At 44.1% G+C, this 25,029-nt stretch overlaps 1 protein-coding gene across 1 annotated transcript in view; it reads right to left on the bottom strand.

Moving 5' to 3' along the window:
• LOC144768926 (uncharacterized) overlaps positions 1-25,029 on the bottom strand; it is a 282,473-nt gene that overhangs the window by 220,374 nt on the left and 37,070 nt on the right. The window contains exon 6 of the mRNA XM_078652934.1: positions 8,778-9,312. Within this exon, the coding sequence (XP_078509060.1) occupies positions 8,778-9,312 (535 nt within the window). The remainder of the gene's footprint in view (positions 1-8,777; positions 9,313-25,029) is intronic.

Raw genomic sequence — 25,029 nt, 5'->3', positions numbered from 1 at the left:
TTTCTTATTATTTTTTCCTTCCTTCATTTTCTTCGTATATGAGAGCACTTTCAGATGCGAGTTCGGACGACCATTTGTACAAAAATAACACTTAAAATAAGTACTTCTCAATGCAGTGCTGTAACATGCACCTTAGTGTCCAGGCTTCCACGTTAAAGTACAGTAGATGTTATAGCACCCAGGATGTGTTGCAATTTCAAAGTATTCCTAAAGTTCCAAAGGCAAGACCTATTGGCTATGCCAATGCTTGTTCATACATTAGCCCATCCACATGCTGACTAGGTGACCTTTTACCCAGTAGTTTTGCTCCCTGTTCCTTAGAGACCAGGCTCTTCTGTTTTACTTACTGCTTCTTGGTATTATCATAACAACTTTACCTGACGTCCATATTCAACTCCTCAAGCACCGTATAGTTATTCTCTTCAAAGGTCCACACTTTTTTTCATCATTCTAGACAGCAGGCCTGCTGTATATGATCGCATTTGTTTTGAAAAACATTCACCATTACTTTCAAAATACACCGATCCTAGGGAAAACACTGGAGTTACTACACCAGTATATAAGACCCCTATTCCCCCCAACAAATCAGAGAAGAATTCCTTTCAAGAATAGCCGGGGTCCTGCATGCTGATCATTCGACACGCAGCAGGCTGACATCCCTCGAGGGGTGTCTTCCTTGGAGGAAACACGTGGTCCTTCATTCTTTACCATGGGGTGAGCGGTTAGTACTTCCCTGGGGGATTCTTGGCTACATCGTAGTACACATTTATGCACATATACATGCTTCATCTGCATATCTATGCTAGATACATTTAGGCAAATTAGGTAGGCAGTGCATCATAGTAGTACACCAATACTATGGTTTTATATATTCTTCCCATGTTCATCTTTTTAGCACTATGGTAGAAATGTATCTACTGTTTACTATATTAGTGCTTGTGATCTCTTTTGTATGCTCCTGTCTTCTGATTGTCGCAGCAAACATGTTTTTAACGAGAGTGACGCTTGAACAATAAATACTTTTTGGAAATGTCCCAATCGTCATTCTGTCTGGTCTGGGAATAAGCAGCAAGCATGAGTGACTGAGTGAAAAGTACTGTACTGTTTTCCATGATCCCTGAGTAGACAGAATTGTCATGTTCAATGGTTACCAGAAACTACCTATACCACTGGAGGATACAGACGGGCGGTAGTGGCACTGTAGAGCTAGCTGGTCTAACAGCTGACATATCCTGTGGGGTTGTACAGAGTCTGTTTGTACACCAAGCCCTCAGTTTATGTCATCCAAAACGCACTGGGCCCGATTGACAGAATGAACTTAAGACTAAATCCTAAACGTGCTACTATTTGGTAGTCACAGAATACACTTACTACTTTCGGGATTCACTGAGTGAACTTACTACTTTCGGGATTCACAGAATGAACGTACTACTTTCGGTATTCACAGAATAGATTTAAGACTACTAACTTTACGTCCGCACTCGGGCCGGAAATTCCAGCCCGGAGGCGGAGCTTCCGGCTTGGGGCGGAGCTTCCAGCTTGGGGGCGGAGCTTCCGCCCCAGAGGCGGAGCTTGCGGCTTGGAGGAGGAGCTTCCGGCTCGGAGGTAGGGATTTAGCCATGGCTGAAATCTCCACCTCTGGGCTGGAAGTTCCGCCTCCGGGCCACAAGCTTCGCCCCCAAGCCGGAAGCTCTGGGCCAGAAACTCCACCTCCGGGCCGGAATTTCCAGCCCGAGTGCGGACGTAAAGTTAGTAGTCTTAAATCTATTCTTAGAATACCGAAAGTAGTAAGTTCATTCTGTGAATCCCGAAAGTAGTAAGTTCACTCTGTGAATCCCGAAAGTAGTAAGTGCATTCTGTGAATACCAAATAGTAGTAAGTTTAGGATTTAGTCTTAAATTCATTCTGTGAATTGGGCCCACTGTTCCTGGGGAATTCCTAGGAGCTACAAAACACCATAACTGACAAGAAAAACAAGCTGGCCGTGCCCATGGGCGACCGCATGGTGAAGTTTGCATGATATTTCCCCTGAGCATGCAATCCGTGTTCCCGAACGTCATAAATGTCTCGGTAAAGGGTGTAGCAAGCAACTCCGCCTCCATGCGGAACTCTGCATAGCGTTGCAGAGTTTTTTTACAACTTCACAGAGTTCTGGGTAACACTGCTACACAAACCCCTGCCCAGTGAACACCAGATAGATAGGAAGCTCAAGCTTGGTGAAAACGAGAACATGTAGCTTAAATAGGATTATACATCTTATAAATTTGAAAGGTTTTGCAGTCATGACTAAGATTTTTAACAGTCAAATTAAGGCCAAGCTATCAAATACATTTGTGCAGAATTCACCAATTTCTAAAGCTTCTGTTTGTTAAAGAGAACTATAACTCCAGCCTAACAGTGAATATTACTGCCTAATCCATTTTGTACATTTTGACTGTGCCCTTTTGCAGTGTGATTACACGTTAATATTTAAGCGAATATTTCAGCTTCATAATCTGCTTTATCAACTTGATTATGTTATTTGTGCACCTGGAGTGTCACAAAAAGTGTTTCTCTGGTGGCCCAAGGGGCTCATAAATAGGCCACTAAGAGTCCAAATAGCATAGGTGATCTCTGTTAGAAGCAATTGAGTACACCTCACCTGCTTCTCAATTTTGGACAGTTTTTTAATAAGAACTGTGGTTGGATCTCTGCTTCCTCTTATCGATGACCCACCCCACTCCCCACACCCCCCAAAATCAATTAGAAGTGCGGGCTCACTTACAGTCACTGCTCAGATATTATGAGTCAGGGAGAGAAAATTACTGAACGAACCACATTTTACTCGGCGGTAATTCCACCTGGAAAAATGGCATGAGACTTTGTTTGCAGCAGTAGCTTATTTCCCTCATCTTCTTCTGTCAGGGGGAGCATTCAGTGCTCCCAAGTCCAGACTGCTGTACTGAGCATCTAAAGGCTGGAAGGATGGGGGATGTTTTTGTTCTTGGGGGCCAGTTTTATTACTATTGGCTGCTTTTAAACGGAGATGGAGGGCACTGTTGTTGGAATGCAATTTATTATTGGGGGTATGTAGGTGCCTATCACAAGTAGTAAGGCCACAATCACAATTTAAAGCCCAGTCAAGGACTCCCAAAAATATTCCTTAGCTCCACCCTTGCTAGCTTGCTGCAAGCAGGCAGGCTTAACGTAGGAGACAGTCAGATGTGTAAAGCATTTAAAAAAACACCAACATATTAAATAAGTAAGACACAACTCACAATAAAAATCCAACACTAATTTATCAAAATAGGACATATTTTAAGACAGTAAACACTTTCTTGTGCTTAAAAGCCAAAAGTGCCACTAACGGACATCTTGTCATGCTTGACTGGGACAAAATCAAAGATTCAAGCTGACCTCAATGAAGCACAGGTCAGATACACTGAACGGTAGGGCCCTGTCAATTCTTTCACTTCGGACTTAGTCACTTTTCTGGAGCTTTTTCCCTCGATGTTGAGCGAGGCCCCTGGTCGGGCTAGGTTTGGGTTCGATGGCAGCAGCTTGGCTCAGCACAATGCCATGGTCAACTCCTGGCTGTCTTATCGTAGACGAAAAGCTCCGGAGCTTCAATGGGGCTAACCTGAATCTCAGGCCGAGTTGTGGTTCGATTTCACTGGCTTTATTCTTGTTGGCAGGTGGTCACCTTTCGGAGCTTTATGACAAAAAAATCTCAAAATCTTCTCAAACTTCTGGATCTTCTTCCAGAATGTCCGTTTGGGGTTCCAATGTGTCCACAACATCAATACAAGGTTCCAGAAACTCTGAGTTGCTCCTGGAATGTTGGGGCTACATATCCCACAATGCACCTGGCCAAATCCTTTAAAGCTGAAAGTGGTCAGCAGTCTTCTTGCTGGAGATGGCACAGGTGGAGCTATTTTAACGTTTTGCTTTCATAAAGTCCACTTCTTCACTTTTCAAAGCAAGGCAAAGTCCCAAGGGCGGTAGTTCCAAAGTGTGCAGCAGGTGGAGTCATTCAGAGTGCAATCCTCTTGGTATGGGACGGGTTCCAGCAGGGCAGTCCTTCTTCTGCTTGTAGTTTCAGGCAGGGATCTGAGTTGGTTGGCAGCTCTCCCATATTCATACAGTGTGCTTGGGTGACAAGCAGGGGGGCACCAGTGACAAATGGGGTGCAGGGTGCCACCCTCACGTATGACACATTTCTCCAAAGTGTGGCATATTCTTGACCCAGAAAGCACTATTCTGTTAAAATCCAAAATGGAAAAACACTCTCCTGGAGGTTAAGATTTGGCTAAGCCAACCCAATGATTTGGCTAAGGTTCCCTAACATTCCCTTCCAGCCCCTCTGCTAATTCCATTACTGGGGCTACTGTCTGGCTGAGGGTGCAGGATGGGGGGATGAGCCTGTGTCCTGCCCGGTCATTCAGTCTTTGAAGACCCGTTTGTCTACTCCACACTCCCTTTTTTCTGCCTTTTGCTCCGCATCGGCTGATCTCCTCCCATCAGATGCCCTTTGACTTTATGTAGGCTATTTCACACCTCATCAGAGCAGTTTGGCTCAATCTGTTAAAGCTGGCCAATGAGGTGAAGCTGCTGGAAGCCTGGATTTTAGTACCTCAGCGAGGTTCTATAACTTCTTTTCTGAGACAGTTATAATAAATCTAGCCTTGGCAAGTTGTTGGATTTATTCTAATGATCATTTTAATCATTTGAAGCATGTTTTTAGCTCAATCATATCAATATTTATACTTTATTAAAGTATTCCCATGCTACCTATGTAGCATTTTGCAGCACACATTTAAATTGCAAAGTGTTGTTATTTAATGATATAAACATCAATTAATGGCATTTTGCTCTTTCTATGTGTGCTACAGAATGCAGCACATATAAAAAGCAAATACGAGGATAAATAGAAGTATTTCTCCTTGTTGCACCATTCTAACATCTGCCATTGCATTGCATTAGTTGTTGGCGCCTCCTCAGATATACAGATACTTGTAATTCTAGGGAAGCATTAAAAAGCAATGGGTGTTGCAGTGCACCACCAACAGCAACACCCATTGTGCGCGGCTTTCATGTAGATACCTGCATGAAAGGTTACCATTTTAAAAAGAGTTACGTCACCAAAAGTGGCTTAACTCCATTTTGAAATTATGGTGCAGGGCATTGAACCACTGGAACGTCGATAAAAGTGACATTCCGGTGGTACAATCCCCTTGTAAATATGCCCCATCATTTCACGATACTTGTGCAGTTTTACTGCACAGTAATGGTAATATGAAGAGCATATTTACTACTTCACCTTTACCATGTCATTTGGAATCAGTTTTATATTGGCTTATCACTGCTCCCCTACCTGCATTCACTTGGAAAAAGCATGCAAGCCTTGGTCGGGCCTGTGCTAGAGACTTCTGGGTAAAGTGTGCATAAAGCAGGCAGTAATAGTGGGCTGAGTAGGCGTAGCGCAGACACCATCACAATTGTTGGCCTGAGGAGATGTTGATAGATAAAAAATCTGCAAATTCAACATTCCACAACGACACCTTGTGCGTGCAACAACAGGTCACAGGCAATGAATGTTTTACATGAAGATGCTGATCTTAAACTTAAAAGACAGGCATATGGTGACGTGGGATCTAGACTTGTGCAACCAGCAGCATGTTTTGTACAAATAAGGCTTGACTTCCGTGTGCCTGCTTTCTCATTCCAAGGAAACTTAGAAGGAGAGGTTACTGCGGTGCAGCTGGAAGCAATCAATGCCTCATAATTCAATAGTAACAGGATGATGCTAATAATGCCTGCCTGGCCCCTAGTGAGAACATACCGAGAAAGGATTACTTGTGGAAGAATGACTTTGTTGTTAAGAAAGGGAGAGTTTAACATTATCAGTTGAAAAAAGTTTCACATTATTGGAAACATTGAATAACTATTGACAAAAAAAGATTGATGGCTTCTAAGAACAAAAAGAGAACCCAGTGGGGAGACACTTTAAAAAACTCTCCACGGGAAAGAAAATTCTTGTTTTCCTAAAACAAACACCTCACCCACTAGGGTTAACCCTTGGTGGCATGCTTCATCATTGGGGGTTTTCACGTTCCGCTAAGGATCGGGCGTGCTGCGGCCTACGGTTACACAGGAGCACTTAATGGTATTGTATAAAATGATTAAGACAATGTTTTTTTTTGTTTTTTTTTTATATAATCCTCATCTGCCCAACACACGTTCCTTAGATGCAAAGAAAAGGAAAACACACCAACCACCTCTCTGCCTTCGGGAGCAAGGCCCTGATAATTGAGCCGCTTCGCAGACTGGGCAGAACTTATTGCGAATTGGCGGGAGATGCGTTGCACCTTGTTGATACTCCTCTAGGCAACTTCATGCCTGTTAGGCCAGTAAATAAATATTGGAGGCGGGGCAAACCATTAGACTGAGCCATGGAGTAAATGGGCTTAATCATCGGACCTTTGGAAAAAAAAAAAAAAACCCAACGAGCCGAAGAAGGGTTCACTTCCAGTCTATCAAGAGTTTCCAAAAGGTGAGGCACTGGGTGCTGCAGGATCTAGCCAAATCTATCTTGGATGTTTCGTAGAGAGACGTTAGCCAGGCGGAGTGTGCGGGAGGAATGGTATCTACCCAGTGTATGCATATCATCCGTCTTGCCAGAAGGATAGCATAGAATAGGAGAGACCGCGCAACCCCGGTGATGTTCTGATCAAAGCCGAATATGACTAATGATAGCGTAAGAGGAATGTTGGTTTTGAGATTTGAATCCAGGGTAACTTTAACCTCTTTCCAATAAGCGTTGATGTGGGGGCATTCCCAAAACATATGGATATCTGAGGCTGCTGGAAGTTGACATTTGTTACAGCATTTCCCTTCCTGATATTTAGATAGACGTAGAGGGGAGAGGTATGCTCGGTGTAGAGTGAACAAATGGTTTCGTCTCAGCCAGGCGGGTTTGACAAGACTATATAAAAGAGAAAAGGATTTTATCCACAAATCCTCACCCAATAACGCGATTTCACTTCCCCATAGCTCCATTGGCAGGTTGAAATCTCCATCTATTTCCTCCAAGATGGACCAATACCAAAAAGCAACCTCCTTACCTCCTATCTGTTTCTCGACTAAGTGCTGTTCTAAGGGGCTAGGTCTCCCAATATTAGAATTTTTCCTAGTTAGTTCTCTGGCCCAACTGCTGATTTGGATGTACTTAAATCTTGACAAGGTTGGCCCTACTTTCTCCTTAAGCTCCTCCCACTCTATCAGGAGGCCTCCAAATATCAATTCACCCCATCTTGAGAGCCCAGCATCGATAAGGGGGGCTGCCAAGCAGTCTTGCAAACACAGTGGGAGCCCAGGAGAATCCCATATCTGAGCATAATTAGAGAAATATGCCAGCCCCACTCTAAGTTTAATTTGCACCCAGGTCTTCAATATTGTTAAAAGAGTCTTAAGCCTCACCTTTTTAAAAAACTTTCGATCTCCGAACTTAAATAGAAACCCGTCTAACGGAAGGTTTGCCCCCACCAGCATTGCCTTAAACAATCTCCCATTTGAAGATTTGGTTACTTCAAAAGCATTCTTGTGTGGGACATTTGGAATGCCCACGCATAGTACTGTAGGACTGGCAGAGCAAGCCCTCCTTTTTCCCTCCTCCTCCTTAATTTTTTCCAGGCCAACCTTGTAGCCTTATTGCCCCATATGAAGGAATTAATTTCCTGCTGACATTTATGAAGTTGCTTGGAATCAAATGCCTGAGGAATGGAATTAAAAATAAAAGTCAGTTTCGGAAGGATAGACATTTTCACGATGTTAACTTTCCCAAAAATTGACAGTCGAAGACCCGCCCATGATTTCAATAAGGCCCTGCAATCTTGGAAGACCAGGTCTAGGTTAGCCTTAGCCAAGGTGTCTATATCTTGCGTGATTTTAACTCCGAGGTAACGGATTGATGGTGTCACCACAACGCTTGGATTAATAATGTTCCATGTCATGAGCTCTGTCTTCTCAGCGTTAATATCGTAGCCCGATATGTCCAAATTCTTTGGCCATTTCGACCACTATGGGAAAGGCAATTGCTGGGTCACTAGTGTAAATTACTATGTCGTCAGCATAGAGCCCTACCGTTTTTTCCCAACCTCCATATTCAAATGAGGAGATTCTTGGATCCTCCCTAAGAGATTGTGCAAATGGTTCAATATAAATATTGAAAAGAAGGGGGGATAGAGGGCAGCCCTGTCTCGTTCCCCTACTAATCTGAAAGGACTGGGTACATGTACCATTCACCAAAATACTCGCACTAGGGTTAGCATACAAAAGACCTATAGCCCTACAGAAATTAGGCCCAATTGCGAATTTCCTCATGACTTCAGCTAAATATGACCAGTTTACTCTATCGAACGCTTTTGTTGCGTCGAGGGTCATAATGGCCAAGGGGAGGGAGAAAGTTGAGGCGATGTCCGCTGCCCCGATTAAATCATAGGTGAGGTCTGAAAGCTGTCTACCTCGAAAAAAGCCCTTCTGGTCAGTGTTGATAATTGAGCCAACTTCGCGTCCCAGCCGCGTCGCCAACACCGCCGCAAAGAGCTTGTAGTCGCTATTCAAAAGTGAAATTGGCCTATAAGAGCCACATTTGGCCGGATCTTTCCCGGGTTTTGGAATCAAGACAATTATTGCCTCCCCCCAAGATTTAGGTGGTGTGGCTCCCTTTACTAAGATATCATTGAAGAGTCTAGTAAGTGTTGTGACAATTTCGGGTGCCAAAACCCGAAATAACTCACCAGGAAGACCGTCGGGCCAGCCGCCTTACCCCGCTTCACATTTTTAATAGCTTCGCTCACCTCTATCTCTGAGATTGGACTATCGAGCCGGTCACTTTGTTCTGGGGTGAGAGTGGGGAGAATTATCTCCTCTAACCAACTGAGCCTAGTCACCGGGTCGTCCGAGATCTCCTCTTTATATATTTGTTGAAAAAAGTCAAGAAAAGCTTCCCCGATGTCTATGGTGGAAGTTCTTCCATTAGTCTCCCCCTCTACGCTGATAAGTTTGATGTGATTTTTGGCCTGGTCAGATTTGATTTTCCACGCTAGGACTTTGCCCGAGGATTCTCCATATTCAAAATTTGAAAGTTTACTTGCTGCCCATCTTTTTGCGACCCTCTCTTGGAGGATATTTTCTAGCTTCTCCTTTAATTGCTTCCGTTGTTTCTTCTCTTCATTAGTACCAGTTCCGGAACCGATACGTTGATCGAAGAGAGCAATTTCCTGTTCTATGTTGGTGATCATTGCCCTGTACACTTTCCCTCGGTAAGAGGCCCTGTTGGTAAAAAAAAAAAAAAAAAAAAAAAAAATTCATTGCCTTGTTGCTCAAAGCGTCCTTGAATTTGGAGGAATCTGTTGAAGAGTTAGAGAGGGATATTCAGCGAGCCCACAGAGACCCGTTTCGCCTAAACTCGGGGAGATCAAAACCCAGAAAGATTCTAGTGAATTTCTTAACCTACTCTACTAAGGAGAAAATATTAAACTTGGCGCTTAAAGCTACATCTTTAAAAGCCCCAGATTTCTCATTTGTGGTCAGGTCCGATCTGTCTAAGACAACCCTCGACAGACAGTGGGAGCTGGGCCAGAGAATGGAGAATTTCAGGGGTCTGGGGGCCACTGTTCAGATGAGGTTTCCTGCCTTCCTGAGGGTCATGTATAATAATAAAATGCATAACATCCGTTCCCCTCTGGAGGCAGACGAACTCCTAGCCTCTATAAGAAATCATGAGCAGGGAGCCAGATAGTGACTAATAGTGACTAATAGACTAAGAGATTAAGAGATCATGGGATTAAGCTCCCTATAACTTCCTTCCCCCTTCCTTCCCCCTTAGTTCATTAGTACTTTATAGTACCATATACTTGCTGTATGCTCGTGTCGATGACAATATCATTGTTTCAGATTATTGAACTCAATTTAGACAGCTCCATTTGATAATTCTATTCGGCTGCTTGTATATAGAAGCATAATCAAAAAAAAAAAAATCACGGGAGGGTGTTTAAAAAAAAAAAGGGAAATATAGCAGTGAAAGAATGGAAAGAAAAAAAAAAGGGGAGAAAAGAAAAGAAAAAAAATATAAAGGAAAAAAATTAAAAAATTTAAGAGGGATAGAGAAGATCAGGAAAAAAAAAAGGAAAAGGTGAAGAAAGAACGAAAAAAAAAAGAAAAAAGGAAAAGAAGGGGAAAAAAGAAATAAAAAAGGTGAAGAAAGAAGAAAAAAAAAGGGGGAAAAGAAGGGGAAAAAAGAAATAACAAAACAACGATACGGTTCGGGAATAGGTGGGGGGTGTGGGACTCATAGGTAAAGCTTTAAGAATTCTCTAAGGTGTATTTACTTCTATTTCTACCACCTTTTGTACCTCTTCATATAGGATACTTTTCCTATGAAGTCTCCCCTAAAAGCATTAACCTTGGCTCTGCCGGACCACACCGCTCACATAAACAGCACGTAACATGGCCGGGCGGGGGGGCGGGCTCCCCAGAGAGACAAATCTGGCATCATCGGCCAGGTCAAGCAAGGGAGGGTTTTTCTGGGTGGGGGGGAGGGGGGAAGGGGTAAAATCGCAAACAATCTTCATTTGCCAGACAACGTTCTAAATGTACAATCCACACTATACGCAATTCAGTCTCATTCAATTCACTTTGGGAGTAGTATACTCTTTATTGATCTGATGAGTTGGTGGAGGGGGAACGGCATTAGATGTCTAGGATAAAAATTTTGTCCTGGAATGTCAATGGCCTGCGTGTAAGGGGGAGGAGGCATAGAATTCTACAGTACTTGAGGGACTCCCCAGCGCAGGTCATTGTCATCCAGGAAACACATCTTCTTCAGCAAGAAGTGAAGGATATGTTGAGGAAGGTTAGATGGGTTGACAGTTTTATATGTACTAACCACAATGCTAATATTCGGGGTATTCTTATCATTTTTAAAAGGCAAGCTAGAGCGCAGATTATAGACCATGAAGAAGACCTCAGCGGTAGGTGGCTTTATGCTAAAGTAAGTTTAGAGGGCAGACCTTACAACTTGGTGGGTTATTATGGCCCCAATCAGGATGACCCCTCATACCTGTATAAAATCCAGAACCACCTATTAACAACCCATGACCCAATAATTTGGATGGGGGACTTTAACTTAGTACTAAATCCTAAACTGGACAAATCCCCCAATTCTAGGGCATTAAGTTATGTGAAATCCAGGCAAACGCTTGGAGTGATCATGTCAACGCTTGGATTAGCAGACCCGTGGAGGGAGAGAAAGGGCAACGCACCTGGTATGTCTTATCACAACTTCAAATACAACCATAAGTCTAGGATTGATTATGCCCTGTTTAGTTATTCTTTAAGAGACTCCCTGGATGAGCTAGTTTACTTGCCCTCACATTTATCAGATCATTCGGCCATCTCCTTTTCTTTAAAATCAGGTCAGCTAACCACACACAAGTCTTGGTCATTTGACCGTACTATTCTTTTAGAGGAAGAGGAAACTGACCTTCTTATTCAAGAAACTACGTTTTTTTTGGACATTAACATAAACTCAGCTAAATTGGATATTGTGTGGGAGGCTAACAAAGCAAACTTACGAGATTAAGACAATGTTATAGTAGGGGAGTGGAGGAAGGTTCTAAACTAAATTAAAAATACCTGACTAGTAGGTCTCTCTACTTTATTCCTGCGTCTAGTCGGTATGATTAAAAATCAGAGTTTGGTTTGAGAAAAAGTAGGTTATATTGTGCCTACGTTTTTCAGGGTCAACATGTTTTGAGCCTTGCCCCTATTTGCTCTTCACCAGGACCATAGGAACCTAGGGGCACATGCATCAGACTGTGCATTTGCTATTCCTAAATTACGATTTTTAAGAAATAAATTATGCTCGTAGGAAATGCAAAAATATTTGCGATTTCTACACACTTCTTATTTGTGACACGCAAATTGCGAATCGCAAACAAGGAATTGCTTCCCATTCATCCCTATGGGCCTAGAGGCTCATAGGAATGAATGGGAATCGCATGCACAATTTGTGAATACCAAATAGGCACTCGCAAATTGCACATGCAATTTCAAGAGTGCAAAGGTGCCAAAAGGACACCCTGATGCACCCCTGAAATTGCAGTTTCAACACATGTTGCACACACATGCCCCAAGAACATGTATGTGTGCAACGTAGAACTTTGAAAAGTGCACTTGTGTGCATTTTTCACAGTTCTCGGAAATTACCATCAACATTGATTTGATGGTAATTTGCGGTTCCTAATTGTGAAATCGCAATTTATTTTGGTTGTTGCAACACATTTAGGGAATAGCAATTGAGATTCCCTAAGTGCAATCGCAATTTAAGTAATCGCAATTTTAGCGATTACTGAAATAGCAATTTTTGCATTTGGGAAGATGCATCCCAACTGCAAAAATTGCGATTGCAAAGGGGCAGATTCACAGAATCTGCCCCTTTGCATCCGTGATTTACAATGATGAATGTAGCCCTTACTTCCTTTGGTGCCACTCCGATGAGTTCCTTAATAGGAACGCCTTAATTTGCATGCCATGCAATTAACAAGACATACATACATATATCAGCAAATGGTGCTCTTTCACTGCTTGTCTGTGAAAATAGAAAAGGAGAGTTTAAAAATGTCAGCCTAAGGCTGACTAACGTTAATTCATTATGTTTACTGAAAACCACCACATCTGCAAAAGTGCTATTTCATAGCAAAATTAAGTGAACACTTTTCGTGTTGTTCAATTTGAACAATGCCCACAACCAATTTATCAAGGGGTGCGGTTGAGAGGTCCACTATGGAGCATAGTTTGGTAATTAGGTAAATCACTTCTGTATCACAAAACAAAACATTTACAAATAGAAAAACACATACATATACGATGTTGAAATATTACGTGTTGGTCTCTCCGGGGGTGAGGGTGGCCTGTACTCACACCCTAAAGAAGGAAAAGTGGGAGGTTGACTGACTATGTACTTTGATGGGCAACCGTAAACCTGTGAGAAAGCGGCAGAACGGTGCTCGTGTTGACAAGACTGTCAAACGGGATGGTCATCGCAGATATAACCTTCCATCAAGGCTTCTTCGGGCATATTACCAACGACGAGCGATACTTATCGCTAACGATGCTTAGCAACACATTTTTTAACGCTAAGCATCGCCGGAAATTATCGCAGAGATAACTTGCTATTAGCAAGGTTTATCTCAGAAGTGATAAAAATCATCGCGCTAACTGCCAAATGAGAGAGTATCGCTGGAACACCAACGATAATCTCTCGAAGTTTGGCCTTAGCTTGATAATAGGGGCTCACAAACTTAGCCATGATATCCACCTTCCATAGGATATCATGGCTAAGTCAGGAAAATACCAGGTGTAAAAAAAGCAGTGCTAACCGCGGTTAGCGCTGCTTTTTTTTATCACTAACAGGGTTAGCGAAATCCTTGATAATAGGAGAAATGTCGCTTAACAACATTTCTCCTATTATTTTTCTCTGGAACGCCCCCCTTTGCATCTCATTAGAGATGCAAGGAGAAGCGTAGAGAAAAAGGGTGCTAACATGCGAATTTGCGTGTTAGCACCCTGTTGCTGATAGGGAGATCATTTTATCTCCTCTTTCTTGGCTTTTAAAGCCAAAAAAGCGGAGATAAATCCTTTGATAATATGCCCCTAGTGTCATATCCTGGATAGACATATTTAGCCTAACAAGCTCTCTAGGTTGTGCTGGTCTATAATGTTCAATTACCGCTAGCATTTCCATCATCTTTCTGTCAATTTTCACTTTGTTAAAAACAGCAATCCAGTGCTCAGTAACTTGACCAAACAATGAGGAAAACTCCTCATCAGAAAAGCCAAAAGTCTGTAGGCCCTCCATGTTTTTAGGGATGAACGTAACGTTCTACTTATAATTTTTAGATGGCTGATTCTATAAGGGGATGCTAAATACCATCAGATTCGAACTACAGATGTATTAGTTGAAAAAAAGAAAGACATTTTATTTAAAGAGTAACGAAAGAAAACATACATACATACACAGAGACAGAAATCATGACCCACCCATAGTAACATATGTACGTCCACACTTGGTCCAATTTTTCTAGTTGTATGCAAGAACGAGAAAAAATCTCTGCTACACCTACTCCCACAGTTCAAAAAACGCTATAAAAACCCATTTCAGAATGACCACCATGAAAGTACACACATGTAGTCTAAAACAAAATAAGGGGACGCCCCCAATAGTACTTGAGGCCAGGGAAAAGAGGGGAATTACAATCTATACAGTGCTAAATATTTCCCTCAAGGCCTATATATATGTTCATTCAGACATTGTTCATTTACATTTGAATATACACCAAGGTACAACAGTGACACATATGATCATCTCATTATTATTTTTTATTTTATCAAAACTTGTTTATCTTTTTCTTAAAAAACACTTTTTTTTTCTTTTCCTTTTAGACAATTCTTTTCAAAAACGTATTACACACAGACATTTCTTTTGAGGCGGGTAATCTCAGGAACCACAGCACCAATCACAACACCCAATACAGCGTTGGAAAGGGCAGTTGCAGCAGAAGGACATAGGCTATGCAGACGCCCACCATATACATTTAAAAGGTAAAAGAACCGTGCCAGCAAAGTAGTCCCTTGTGGGTTTGTCTGCGTTGTGCTGTGGGCGTGTGCTGGGGGCGTGACAAGCGCTGAGGGCGTGTGGTACGTTTCGCCCTTCAGGCCATGTCTCATATCGTGTGCTGTGGGCATGTGCTGGGGGCGTGGGCGTGTGCGGGGCGCAGGACTACGGGAAAAAAAAGCGAGCGTTGTGCCCAATATTTCATTGTTTTTTCTTTCCAGGTTCTGTACATTCCAGCTCCGGGTGTGCTTGCCCCGCGCTCCCAGTGACGTGCACCTGCTTTACTGTATGGAGGTCAGGCATGGCGTTATTCCCAAGGGCCGGAAGGAGCGCAAACAGGGGCCATTGTGCAGGAAATTTAATCTCGCCTTAACTTCCGGTGACGCCTGAAGCACACACTGGAGATTTTCCACTTCTGTTGAGCACAAGCCTCACGCCACGCACATCTGGACACAAGGCCCGCCTCCACGGAAATAGCAAGAAAGGGACTATCCCTCCCCCGGGAATATGTGATGATATTCCGCAAACCAACATCCCGCAATTTTTATAACGCAGGACTATTACTCCGCAAAGACATCATTTCTAAAACTTTTACAACGCATATGACTGTATCACGCATGCCATTATAATGCAAATGCATGTGTGATCTATACTAATATAATAAAGAGAGAGCCCAAACCTTTGAGGCGGGTAATCTCAGGAACCACAGCACCAATCACAACACCCAATACAGCGTTGGAAAGGGCAGTTGCAGCAGGAGGACATAGGCTATGCAGCGCCCACCATATACATTTAAAAGGTAAAAGAACCGTGCCAGCAAAGTAGTCCCTTGTGGGCGTGTCCGCATTGTGCTGTGGGCGTGCGCTGGGGGCGTGACAAACGCTGGGGGCGTGTGGTACGTTCCGCCCTTCATGCCATGTCTCATATCGTGTGCTGTGGGCGTGTGCTGGGGGTGTGGGCGTGTGCGGGGCGCGTGATTACGGAGACAAAAAAGCGAGCGTTGTGCCCAATATTTCATTGTTTTTTCTTCCCAGGTTCTGTACATTCCAGCTCCGGGTTTCCACCCTGCTCCCTTTAAATACCCATGCACCCCATAATCATAACCCACCCTTACTCCTTAAAATACCCCAACACCCTTAAACACTAACTCATCTTAACCCTATAAATATACCCTGTACCCCAAAACCCAAACCTATCCCTAAACCCTAAAAATACCCCTGTACCCCAAAACCAAACCTAGGCCTGAACCCTATAAATACCCCTGTACCTCAAAACCCAAACCTACCCCTGAACCCTAAAAATACCCCTGTACCCCAAAACCCAAACCTAGCCCTGAACCCTAAAAATACCCCTGTACCCCAAAAACCAAACCTACCCCTGAACTCTAAAATACCCCTGTACCCCAACACCCAAACCTAGCCCTGAACCCTTAAAATACCCCTGTACCACAAACCCCAAACCTACACCGGAAACCTAAAAATACCCCTGTACCCCAAAACCCAAACCTAGCCCTGAACCCTAAAAATAACCATGTACCCCAAAACCCAAACCTAGCCCTGAACCCTAAAAATAACCCTGTACCCCAAAACCCAAACCTACTCCTGAACCCTAAAATACCCCTGTACCCCAAAACCCAAACCTAGTCCTGAACCCTTAAAATACCCCTGTACCCCAAAACCCAAACCTACCCCTGAACCCTAAAAATACCCCTATACCCCTGTACCCCAAAACCCATACATATCCCTAAACCCTAAAACTACCCCTGTACCCCATAACCCAAAACTATATCTGAACCCTTAAAATACCCAAACACCCCAAAACATATACCTCAGTACCCCAAAACATATGTTATGTTATGTTATCTGTACTTATACCGCGCTCAGCTGCCCCAGCAAAGGGGCGTCCCGGCGCTTTGCAAGGCACACACAACACAGCTCAGTTAAAAGACCAAAGAAATGGAACAGTGAAGTAAATTAATAAGAGCTAAACTAATAAAATAGTCTTGATGGCACGTCTAAACATCAAGAGGTCTTCAAGGGCCCGGGTGTGAGGGGGGAGAGAATTCCACAACTTCGCCGCTAACACCCAAAAAGAACGGCCACCGACTCTGCTCAGCTTGAAGCGCGGAACAACTGCTAGGTTCTACCCCTATACCCATACTTACCTTATCCAAACATTTAAAAAAAAAACATGCTTTTACCATTCATGCATTTACAACGAATTTCGTTGTTAATGTATGCGTGGTAAAAGCATATAAAATGTAATGCCATGCGTTATAATGGCATTGCGGAGTCATGGTACTTTCGTAATGAAAGTATGCAGAGTGATGGTATGCGGAAAGAAAGTTGCGGAATAATTAATGTTTACCCTCCCCCGGTAAGCAACATACTCATATTTTTTCACCACCCATTTGAAAAATGCACAGGTCTCTCTCATTGATGGCCAGCACCGACATACACTTTTAGACACACCTCCCGCCACAAGTTCTAGAATTGCGAACTTTAGAGCTGGGGAGCTATGTTCGAATCTCGGCATCAGCTCAACATCCTGCGAATCCAGGCAAATCGCTTTGTCTCCCCATGCCTACCACAAATTAATGTGTTCTTCTGTAATGTAAATTGTGCTCATGCCATGTTGTCGAGTTCGCGCTATATAATATTGCAAGGAAAAATAAAGTAGGGAAACTCGAGTTCACACACTACTGAACGCGCACTCTTAAGTGCATCAGCAGTGCACTGTGAATCGAAGCATTTCACAGGCCTGTCACAGATAGGAAATGCTATCAAAACAAAATCCTACTAAACAATATACTACTGGCCGGCAGCAATTCATACCCGGACAACGTCGGGACGGGCTGCTAGTTTGTTATAAAGCTTGAGATATTGAGAGAACATATTTGAACCAGTTGTTGTTGAATGGTTGCACAGATTGATACTGTGGTGACCCTGAGTGATGCTGTGGTGCCCCTGAGTGAGGCTGTGGTGGTGCGATAGATAGATAGAGTGAGGGCGATAGATAGCTAGAGAGAGGGCGAAAGCTGGATAGAGTGAGGGCGATAGATAGATAGAGTGAGGGTGATAGATAGATGTGTGTGGCTGTGTGTTTGGTTATGTGGGTGTGGGTGTGTGTGTGTGGTTGGGTGTGTGTGTGGTTGGGTGTGTGGTCGGGTGTGTGGTTGGTTGGGTGGTTGGTGTGTGTTTGGTTGTGTGTGTGGTTGTGTGTGGTTGTGTGTGTGGTTGGGTGTGGTTGTGTGTGTGTGTGTGTGTGTGGTGTTGTATGTGTGGCTGCGTGTGTGGTTGTGGTTGTGTGTGGGTGGTTGTGTGTGTAGTTGTGCATGTGTTGTGTTTGTTGTTGTGTGTGTGGTTGTGTGTGTGGGTTTGTGTGTGGTTTTGTGTGTGGTTTTGTGTGTGGTTGTGTGTGTGGTTGTGTGTGTGGTTGTATGTGTGGTTGTGTGTGTGGTTGTGTGTGTGGTGATGTGTGTGTGGTTGTGTGTGTGGTGATGTGTGTGTGGTTGTGTGTGTGGTGGTGTGTGTGTGGTGATGTGTGTGTGGTGATGTGTGTGTGGTGATGTGTGTGTGGTGATGTGTGGGGTTGGGTGTGTGGTTGGGTGTGTGGTGGTTGGATGTGATTGTGTGTGTGTGGTCGTGTGTGAGATTGTGTGTGTGTGGTTGTGTGTGTGGTTGTATGTGTGTGTGTGTGTGTGGTTGTATGTATGTGTGTGTGCAGCTAGAGAAGGATGTATGTGGAAGAGAGCATCAGATCAGCACAGCAGAGGAGAACAGGGAGTTAGAGAATGAGGCGGTGAAAGGGAACAGCAGATCAGCACGGGAGAAGAGAACCAGGAGTTGGAGATGGGGGCGGGTGGAAGAGAGCAACAGATCAGCATGGGAGAACCGAACAGGGAGTTAAAGAAGGAGGAGGGTGGAAGAGAGCAGCAGATCAGCACAGGAGAAGAGAAGAGAACAGGGAGTTAAAGAAGGAGGTGGGGTGGAAGAGAGCAGCAGATCAGCACAGGAGAAGAGAATAGGGAGTTAAAGAAGGAAGCGGTGGAAGAGAACAGCAGATCAGCACAGGAAAAAAGAACAGGGAGTTAAAGAAGGAGGCGGGGTGGAAGAGAGCAGCAGATCAGCACAGGAGAAAAGAACAGGGAGTTAAAGAAGGAGGCGGGTGGAAGAGAAAAGCAGATCGGCACAAGGGAAGAGAAGAGAACAGGGAGCTAGAGAAGGAGGCGGTGGAAGAGAGCAGCCGATCAGTACGGGAGAAGAGAAGAGAACAGGGAGTTAAAGAAGGAGGCAGGTGAAAGAGGACAGCAGATCAGCACAGGAGAATAGAACAGGGAGTTAAAGAAGGAGGCGGGTGGAAGAGAACAGCAGATCAGCACAGGAGAAAAGAACATAGTTAAAGAAGGAGGCGGGGTGGAAGAGAGCAGCAGATCAGCACAGGTGAAGAGAACATGGAGTTACAGGAGAAGAGAAAAGGGAGTTAGAGAAGGATTCGGGGGAAAGAGAACAGCAGATCAGCACAGGAGAAGAGAACAGGGAGTTAGAGAATGAGGCGGGAGGAAGAGTACAGCAGATCAGCATGGGAGAAGAGAACAGGGAGTTAGAGAAGAAGGTGGTGTAAGGGAACAGCAGATCAGCACAGAAGAAAAAACAGAGTTAAAAAAGGAGGCAAGGTGGAAGAGAGCAGCAGATCAGCACAGGTGAAGAGAACATGGAGTTAAAGAAGGCGGTGGGGTGGAAGAGAGCAGCAGATCAGCACAGGAGAAGAGAACAGGGAATTAAGGAAGGAAGCTGGTGGGAGAACAACATATTAGCACAGGAGAAGAGAACAGGGAGTTAGAGAAGAAGGCGGGTGAAAGAGAACAGCAGATCATCACAGGAGAACAGAAGCAAACAGGGAGTTAAAGAAGGAGGTGGGGTGGATGAGAGCAGCAGATCAGCAGAGGAGAAGAGACCGGGGAGTTAAAGAAGGAGGCGGGTGGGAGAGAGCAGCAGATTAGCACAGGAGAAGAGAACAGGGAGTTAAAGAAGGAGGCGGCATGGAAGAGAGCAGCAGATCAGCACAGCAAAAGAGAACAGGGAGTTAAAGAAAGAGGCGGGTGGAAAAGAGCAGCAGATCAGCACAGGAGAAGAGAAGAGAACATGGAGCTAGAGAAGAAGGCGGGTGGAAGAGAGCAGCAGATCAGCTCGGGAGAAGAGAAGAGAACAGGGAGTCAAAGAAGGAGGCGGGTGGAAGAGAGCAGCAGATTAGCACAGGAGAAGAGAACAGGAAGTTAGAGAAGGAGGCGGGTGGAAGAGAGCAACAGATCAGCACAGGAGAAGAGAAGAGAACATGGAGTCAAAGAAGGAGGCGGGTGGAAGAGAGCAGCAGATTAGCACAGGAGAAGAGAACAAGGAGTTAGAGAAGGAGGCGAGATGGAAGAGAGCAGCAGATCAGCAGAGGGAGAAAAGAAGAGAACAGGGAGTTAGAGAAGGAGTTGGGTAGAAGAGAGCAGCAGATCAGCTCTGGAGAAGAGAAGTGAACAGGAAGTTAAAGAAGGAGGCGGGTGGAAGAGAGCAGCAGATAAGCACAGGAGAAGAGAACAGGGAATTAAAGAAGGAGGCGGGTGGAAGAGAACAGCAGATCAGTATGGGAGAAGAGAAGAGAACAGGGAGTTAAAGGAGGCAGGTAAAAGAGAGCAGCAGATCAGCACAGGAGAAGAGAACAGGGAGTTAAAGAAGGAGGCGGTGGAAGAGAACAGCAGACCAGCACAGGAGAAAAGAACATAGTTAAAGAAGGAGGCGGGTGGAAGAGAGCAGCAGATCAGCACAGGAGAAGAGAACAGGGAGTTAAAGAAGGAGGCGGGTGGAAGAGAACAGCAGATCAGTATGGGAGAAGAGAAGAGAACAGGGAGTTAAAGGAGGCAGGTAAAAGAGAGCAGCAGATCAGCACAGGAGAAGAGAACAGGGAGTTAAAGAAGGAGGCAGTGGAAGAGAACAGCAGATCAGCACAGGAGAAAAGAACATAGTTAAAGAAGGAGGCGGGTGGAAGAGAGCAGCAGATCAGCACAGGTGAAGAGATCATGGAGTTAAAGAAGGAGGTGGGGTGGAAGAGAGCAGCAGATCAGCACAGGAATAGAGAAAAGGAAGTTAGAGAAGAATGCGGGGTGAAAGAGAACAGCAGATCAGCACAGGAGAAGAGAACAGGGAGTTAAAGAAGGAGGCGGATGGAAGATAGCAGAAAGATCATCACAGGAGAAGAGAACAGGGAGTTAGAGAATGAGGCGGGAGGAAGAGAACAGCAGATCAGCACAGGAGAAAACAAGCATTTGCAATGCAATAGGTCTCGCATTAGGAATGTTTGAGTTATTGGTATTGTAAATGACAAATTTGTTATTTATGTGTTGGTTTTGAAAATAGCGAAATTAATAGCTTTGTCATTTACAATGCCAATAGTTTTAACTTTCGCAAATGTGACACCTATAGCATTTGTAATGCAATATGTATTGTATTAACGTGACTTAGATGTATTGATATTACAAATAATAATGGCTTCAATTTATTTTTAATAATTAATACTCAAATAAAAGTTATTGTAATTTATAATGGCAATAGCTTTTGTGAATATTATGTTCAGTGAATTTTATTGTGACTAGAATCCAAGAACAGAAATGAAATATTCACATCTTTTTGTGACATTTGTAATAAAGCTTGAAACATTGAGAGAACATATTTGAACCAGTTGTTGTTGAATGGTTGCACAGATTGATGCTGTGGTGGCGCTGAGTGATGTTGTGGTTGCGACGAGTGATGCTGTGGCTTGCAATGATGCTGTGGTAGCGCATAGTAGTGATGTGGTGCCCCTGAGTGATGCTGTGGTGGTGCTGAGTGATGCTGTGGTAGTGCTGAGTGATGCTGTGGGGATGAGATAGAGTGAGTGCGATAGATAGATAGAGGGAGGGCGATAGATAGATAGATAGATAGAGTGTTGGCGATAGAGTGAGTGCGATGGATAGACAGATAGAGTGAGTTAATAATTTTCTGCTGTGGGCAGCGTGCTCCTCAGAAGCATTCCCCAGGTAAAGGGAGGCCACATTCCAGGCAATTTACAGTGACAGTATGACGAGAGAGGCAGAGAATGTGATGAGAATTGCCGACCCGCAGGCCTCCATTTTTGCTGATGCGCATGAATCTCAGTAATTAGTCTGCACACAAAGTGATAAATGTATCCCCCTCAGCCGTAGCCGTTGAACCACTGGCTCTATGTGTTGCATGCATGCGTTAATGTGGCAGTCTATTTTGGCCAGCAGGCGCACTCACAACACAATGAAAATGAACTACTAATACCCAATGTAACGGTACTCAATTCATCCACCTTAGAAGCTGGAAGTGTGAGTTGGTCCTGCCAGGATGTGAATTGATGACCTTCATTACATAACTGCAGATGTATGCAGCGAGCATTTAAAACACAGAAAAATATTGCTGTGAATGTGTGTGTGTGTGCATGTGTGTGTGTGCGTGCCTGCATGTGTGTGAAAGAATTAGCACTAAATAGCACGTGTGTGAGTTGGTCCTGCCAGGATGTGAACTGATGACCTTTATTACATAACTGAAGATGTCAGCAGTGAGCATTTAAAACACAGAAACATCTTGCTGTGAATGTGTGTGTGTGTGTGTGTGTGTGTGTGTACGTTTGTGTTTTGTGTGCATGTGTGTGAAAGAATTAGCACTAAATAGCACGTGTGTGAGTTGGTCCTGCCAGGATGTGAACTGAAAACCTTTATTACATAACTGAAGATGTCAGCAGCGAGCGATTAAAACAGAAAAATCTTGCTGTGAATGTGTGTGTGTGCGTGGGTGTGCGTGTGTGTGTGCATGCGTGCATGTGTGTGAAAGAATTAGCACTAAATAGCACGTGTGTGAGTTGGTCCTGCCAGGATGTGAACTGATGACCTTTAGTACATAACTGAAGATGTCAGCAGCGAGCGTTTAAAACACAGAAAAATCTTGCTGTGAGTGTGTGTGTGCATGCGTGCATGTGTGTGAACTGATGACCTTTATTACATAACAGAAGATGTCAGCAGCGAGCGTTTAAAACACATAAAAATCTTGCTGTGAATGTGTGTGTGTGTGCATGTGCGTGTGTGTGTGTGTGCATGTGTGTGAAAGAATTCGCATTAAATAGTTGGTCCTGCCAGAATGTGAACTGATGACCTTTATTACATAACTGAAGATGTCAGCAGTGAGCATTTAAAACACAGAAAATTCTTGCTGTGAATGTGTGTGTGCGTGAGTGCATGTGTGTGAAGGAATTAGCACTAAATAGCACGTCTGTGGGTTGGTCCTGCCAGGATGTGAACTGAAGACATTTATTACATAACTGAAGATGTCAGCAGCGAGAGTTTAAAACACAGAAAAATCTTGCTGTGAATGTGTGTGTGTGTGGGTGTGTGTGTGTGTGTGTGTGTGCGTGCATGTGTGTGAAAGAATTAGCACTAAATAGCACGTGTGTGAGTTGGTCCTGCCAGGATGTGAACTGATGACCTTTATTACATAACTGAAGATGTCAGCAGCGAGCGTTTAAAACACAGAAAAATCTTGCTGTGTGTGTGTGCGTGCGTGAGTGTGCGTGTGTGAAAGGATTAGCACTAAATAGCACGTGTGTGAGTTGGTCCTGCCAGGATGTGAACTGAAGACCTTGATTACATAACTGAAGATGTCAGCAGCGAGCGTTTAAAACACAGAAAAATCTTGCTGTGAGTGTGTGTGTGCATGCGTGCGTGTGCGTGTGTGAAAGAATTAGCACTAAATAGCACGTGTGTGAGTTGGTCCTGCCAGGATGTGAACTGATGACCTTAATTACATAACTGAAGATGTCAGCAGCGAGCGTTTAAAACACAAAAAATATTGCTGTGAGTGTCTGTGTGTGTGTGTGTGTGTGTGTGTGAGAAGGAATTAGCACTAAATAGCACGTACATAACTGAAGATGTCAGCAGCGAGTGTTTAAAACACAGAAAAATCTTGCTGTGAATGTGTGTGTGTGTGTGTGTGCGTGTGTGTGTGTGTGCGTGTGTGTGTGTACGTGTAGGTGTGTGTGCGTGCGTGTGTGTGAAAGAATTAGCACTAAATAGCACGTGTGTGAGTTGGTCCTGCCAGGATGTGAACTGATGACCTTTATTACATAACTGAAGATGTCAGTAGCGAGCGTTTAAAACACAGAAAAATCTTGCTGTGAGTGTGTGTGTGCGTGCTTGCGTGCGTGCATGTGTGTGAAAGAATTAGCACTAAATAGCACATGTGTGAGTTGGTCCTGCCAGGATGTGAACTGATGACCTTTATTACATAACTGAAGATGTCAGCAGCGAGCGTTTAAAACACACAAAAATCTTGCTGTGAGTGTGTGTGCGTGCGTGCATGTGTGTGAAAGAATTAGCACTAAATAGCACGTGTGTGAGTTGGTCCTGCTAGGATGTGAACTGATGACCTTTATTACATAACTGAAGATGTCAGCAGCAAGCATTTAAAACACAGAAAAATCTTGCTGTGAATGTGTGTGTGTTTTCCTGGTCATGGTGTGCGAGGCTTCCTTTCAAGTAGGGTGGGGGAGCAGGGGAGCCAGTAAGTGGGAGGGAATAGCTCTCAGGATTGCTGGGTGGGCGGGGGAGAAGCAGTCTGTGGTGTGAGAGACAAATGTTGGGGTGAGGATGAGGGAGGGGGAGAGAGTGCGCTGCAGAGGAAGAGGCTGAAGGTGGGAGGGCGGGGGAGATAGCGAAAGGGTGAGAGAAGAGCCATGGGGGCGGGGGGAGAGAATTCCTTTGAAGTGTGAAGCTCTCGGCATTGCTGTGGCGGGTCTGATGCGATAATGGAGGCGGCTCGGGGAGCAAACAGCAAGCGCGTGCACGGGCACATGCACTCGGCGTATTCCGCCTGGTTCAGCTTTCCTGTTTCCACCTCTATATGTCTCGACGTCTGCAATGCGCAAGCGCATTGGCAGAGGTTGAGACCTAAAAAGGGGGATAGTAAGAAAGAAGAGGGGAAACTAACTCTGCGATGGGACTTATATTCAAAACACAACGATTATGTCAGATAGAAAATATTAGTAATCATCACATCAAGGAGGTTTGGAAATGTCTTCATTGCGAGAATTATGCAAGTGTAGGGCTCGAGCAGATAGATTTAGGAAATTAGTAATAAGTAGCCACAATATGTCACGTTTAATAGCGAGTGTGATTGGGTAAACATAAGCTCTATCTAGTCTATGATTGTAACAAATGCCATACCACCACGCTTGAAATTAAATATTTGAAGTGTTTTTCCATGACTTAGTAATTTGCTGAAATGCTACAGCTATAAGTGAATCAATAATGCAGACATTAATATCATGGGAGGTCC

This window comes from Lissotriton helveticus, chromosome 7 (genome assembly GCF_964261635.1).
Source record: "Lissotriton helveticus chromosome 7, aLisHel1.1, whole genome shotgun sequence".
NCBI lineage: Eukaryota > Metazoa > Chordata > Amphibia > Caudata > Salamandridae > Lissotriton > Lissotriton helveticus.
The sequence above is the reverse complement of the archived record's forward strand: the minus strand, read 5'-3'. Positions and strand labels throughout refer to the sequence as shown.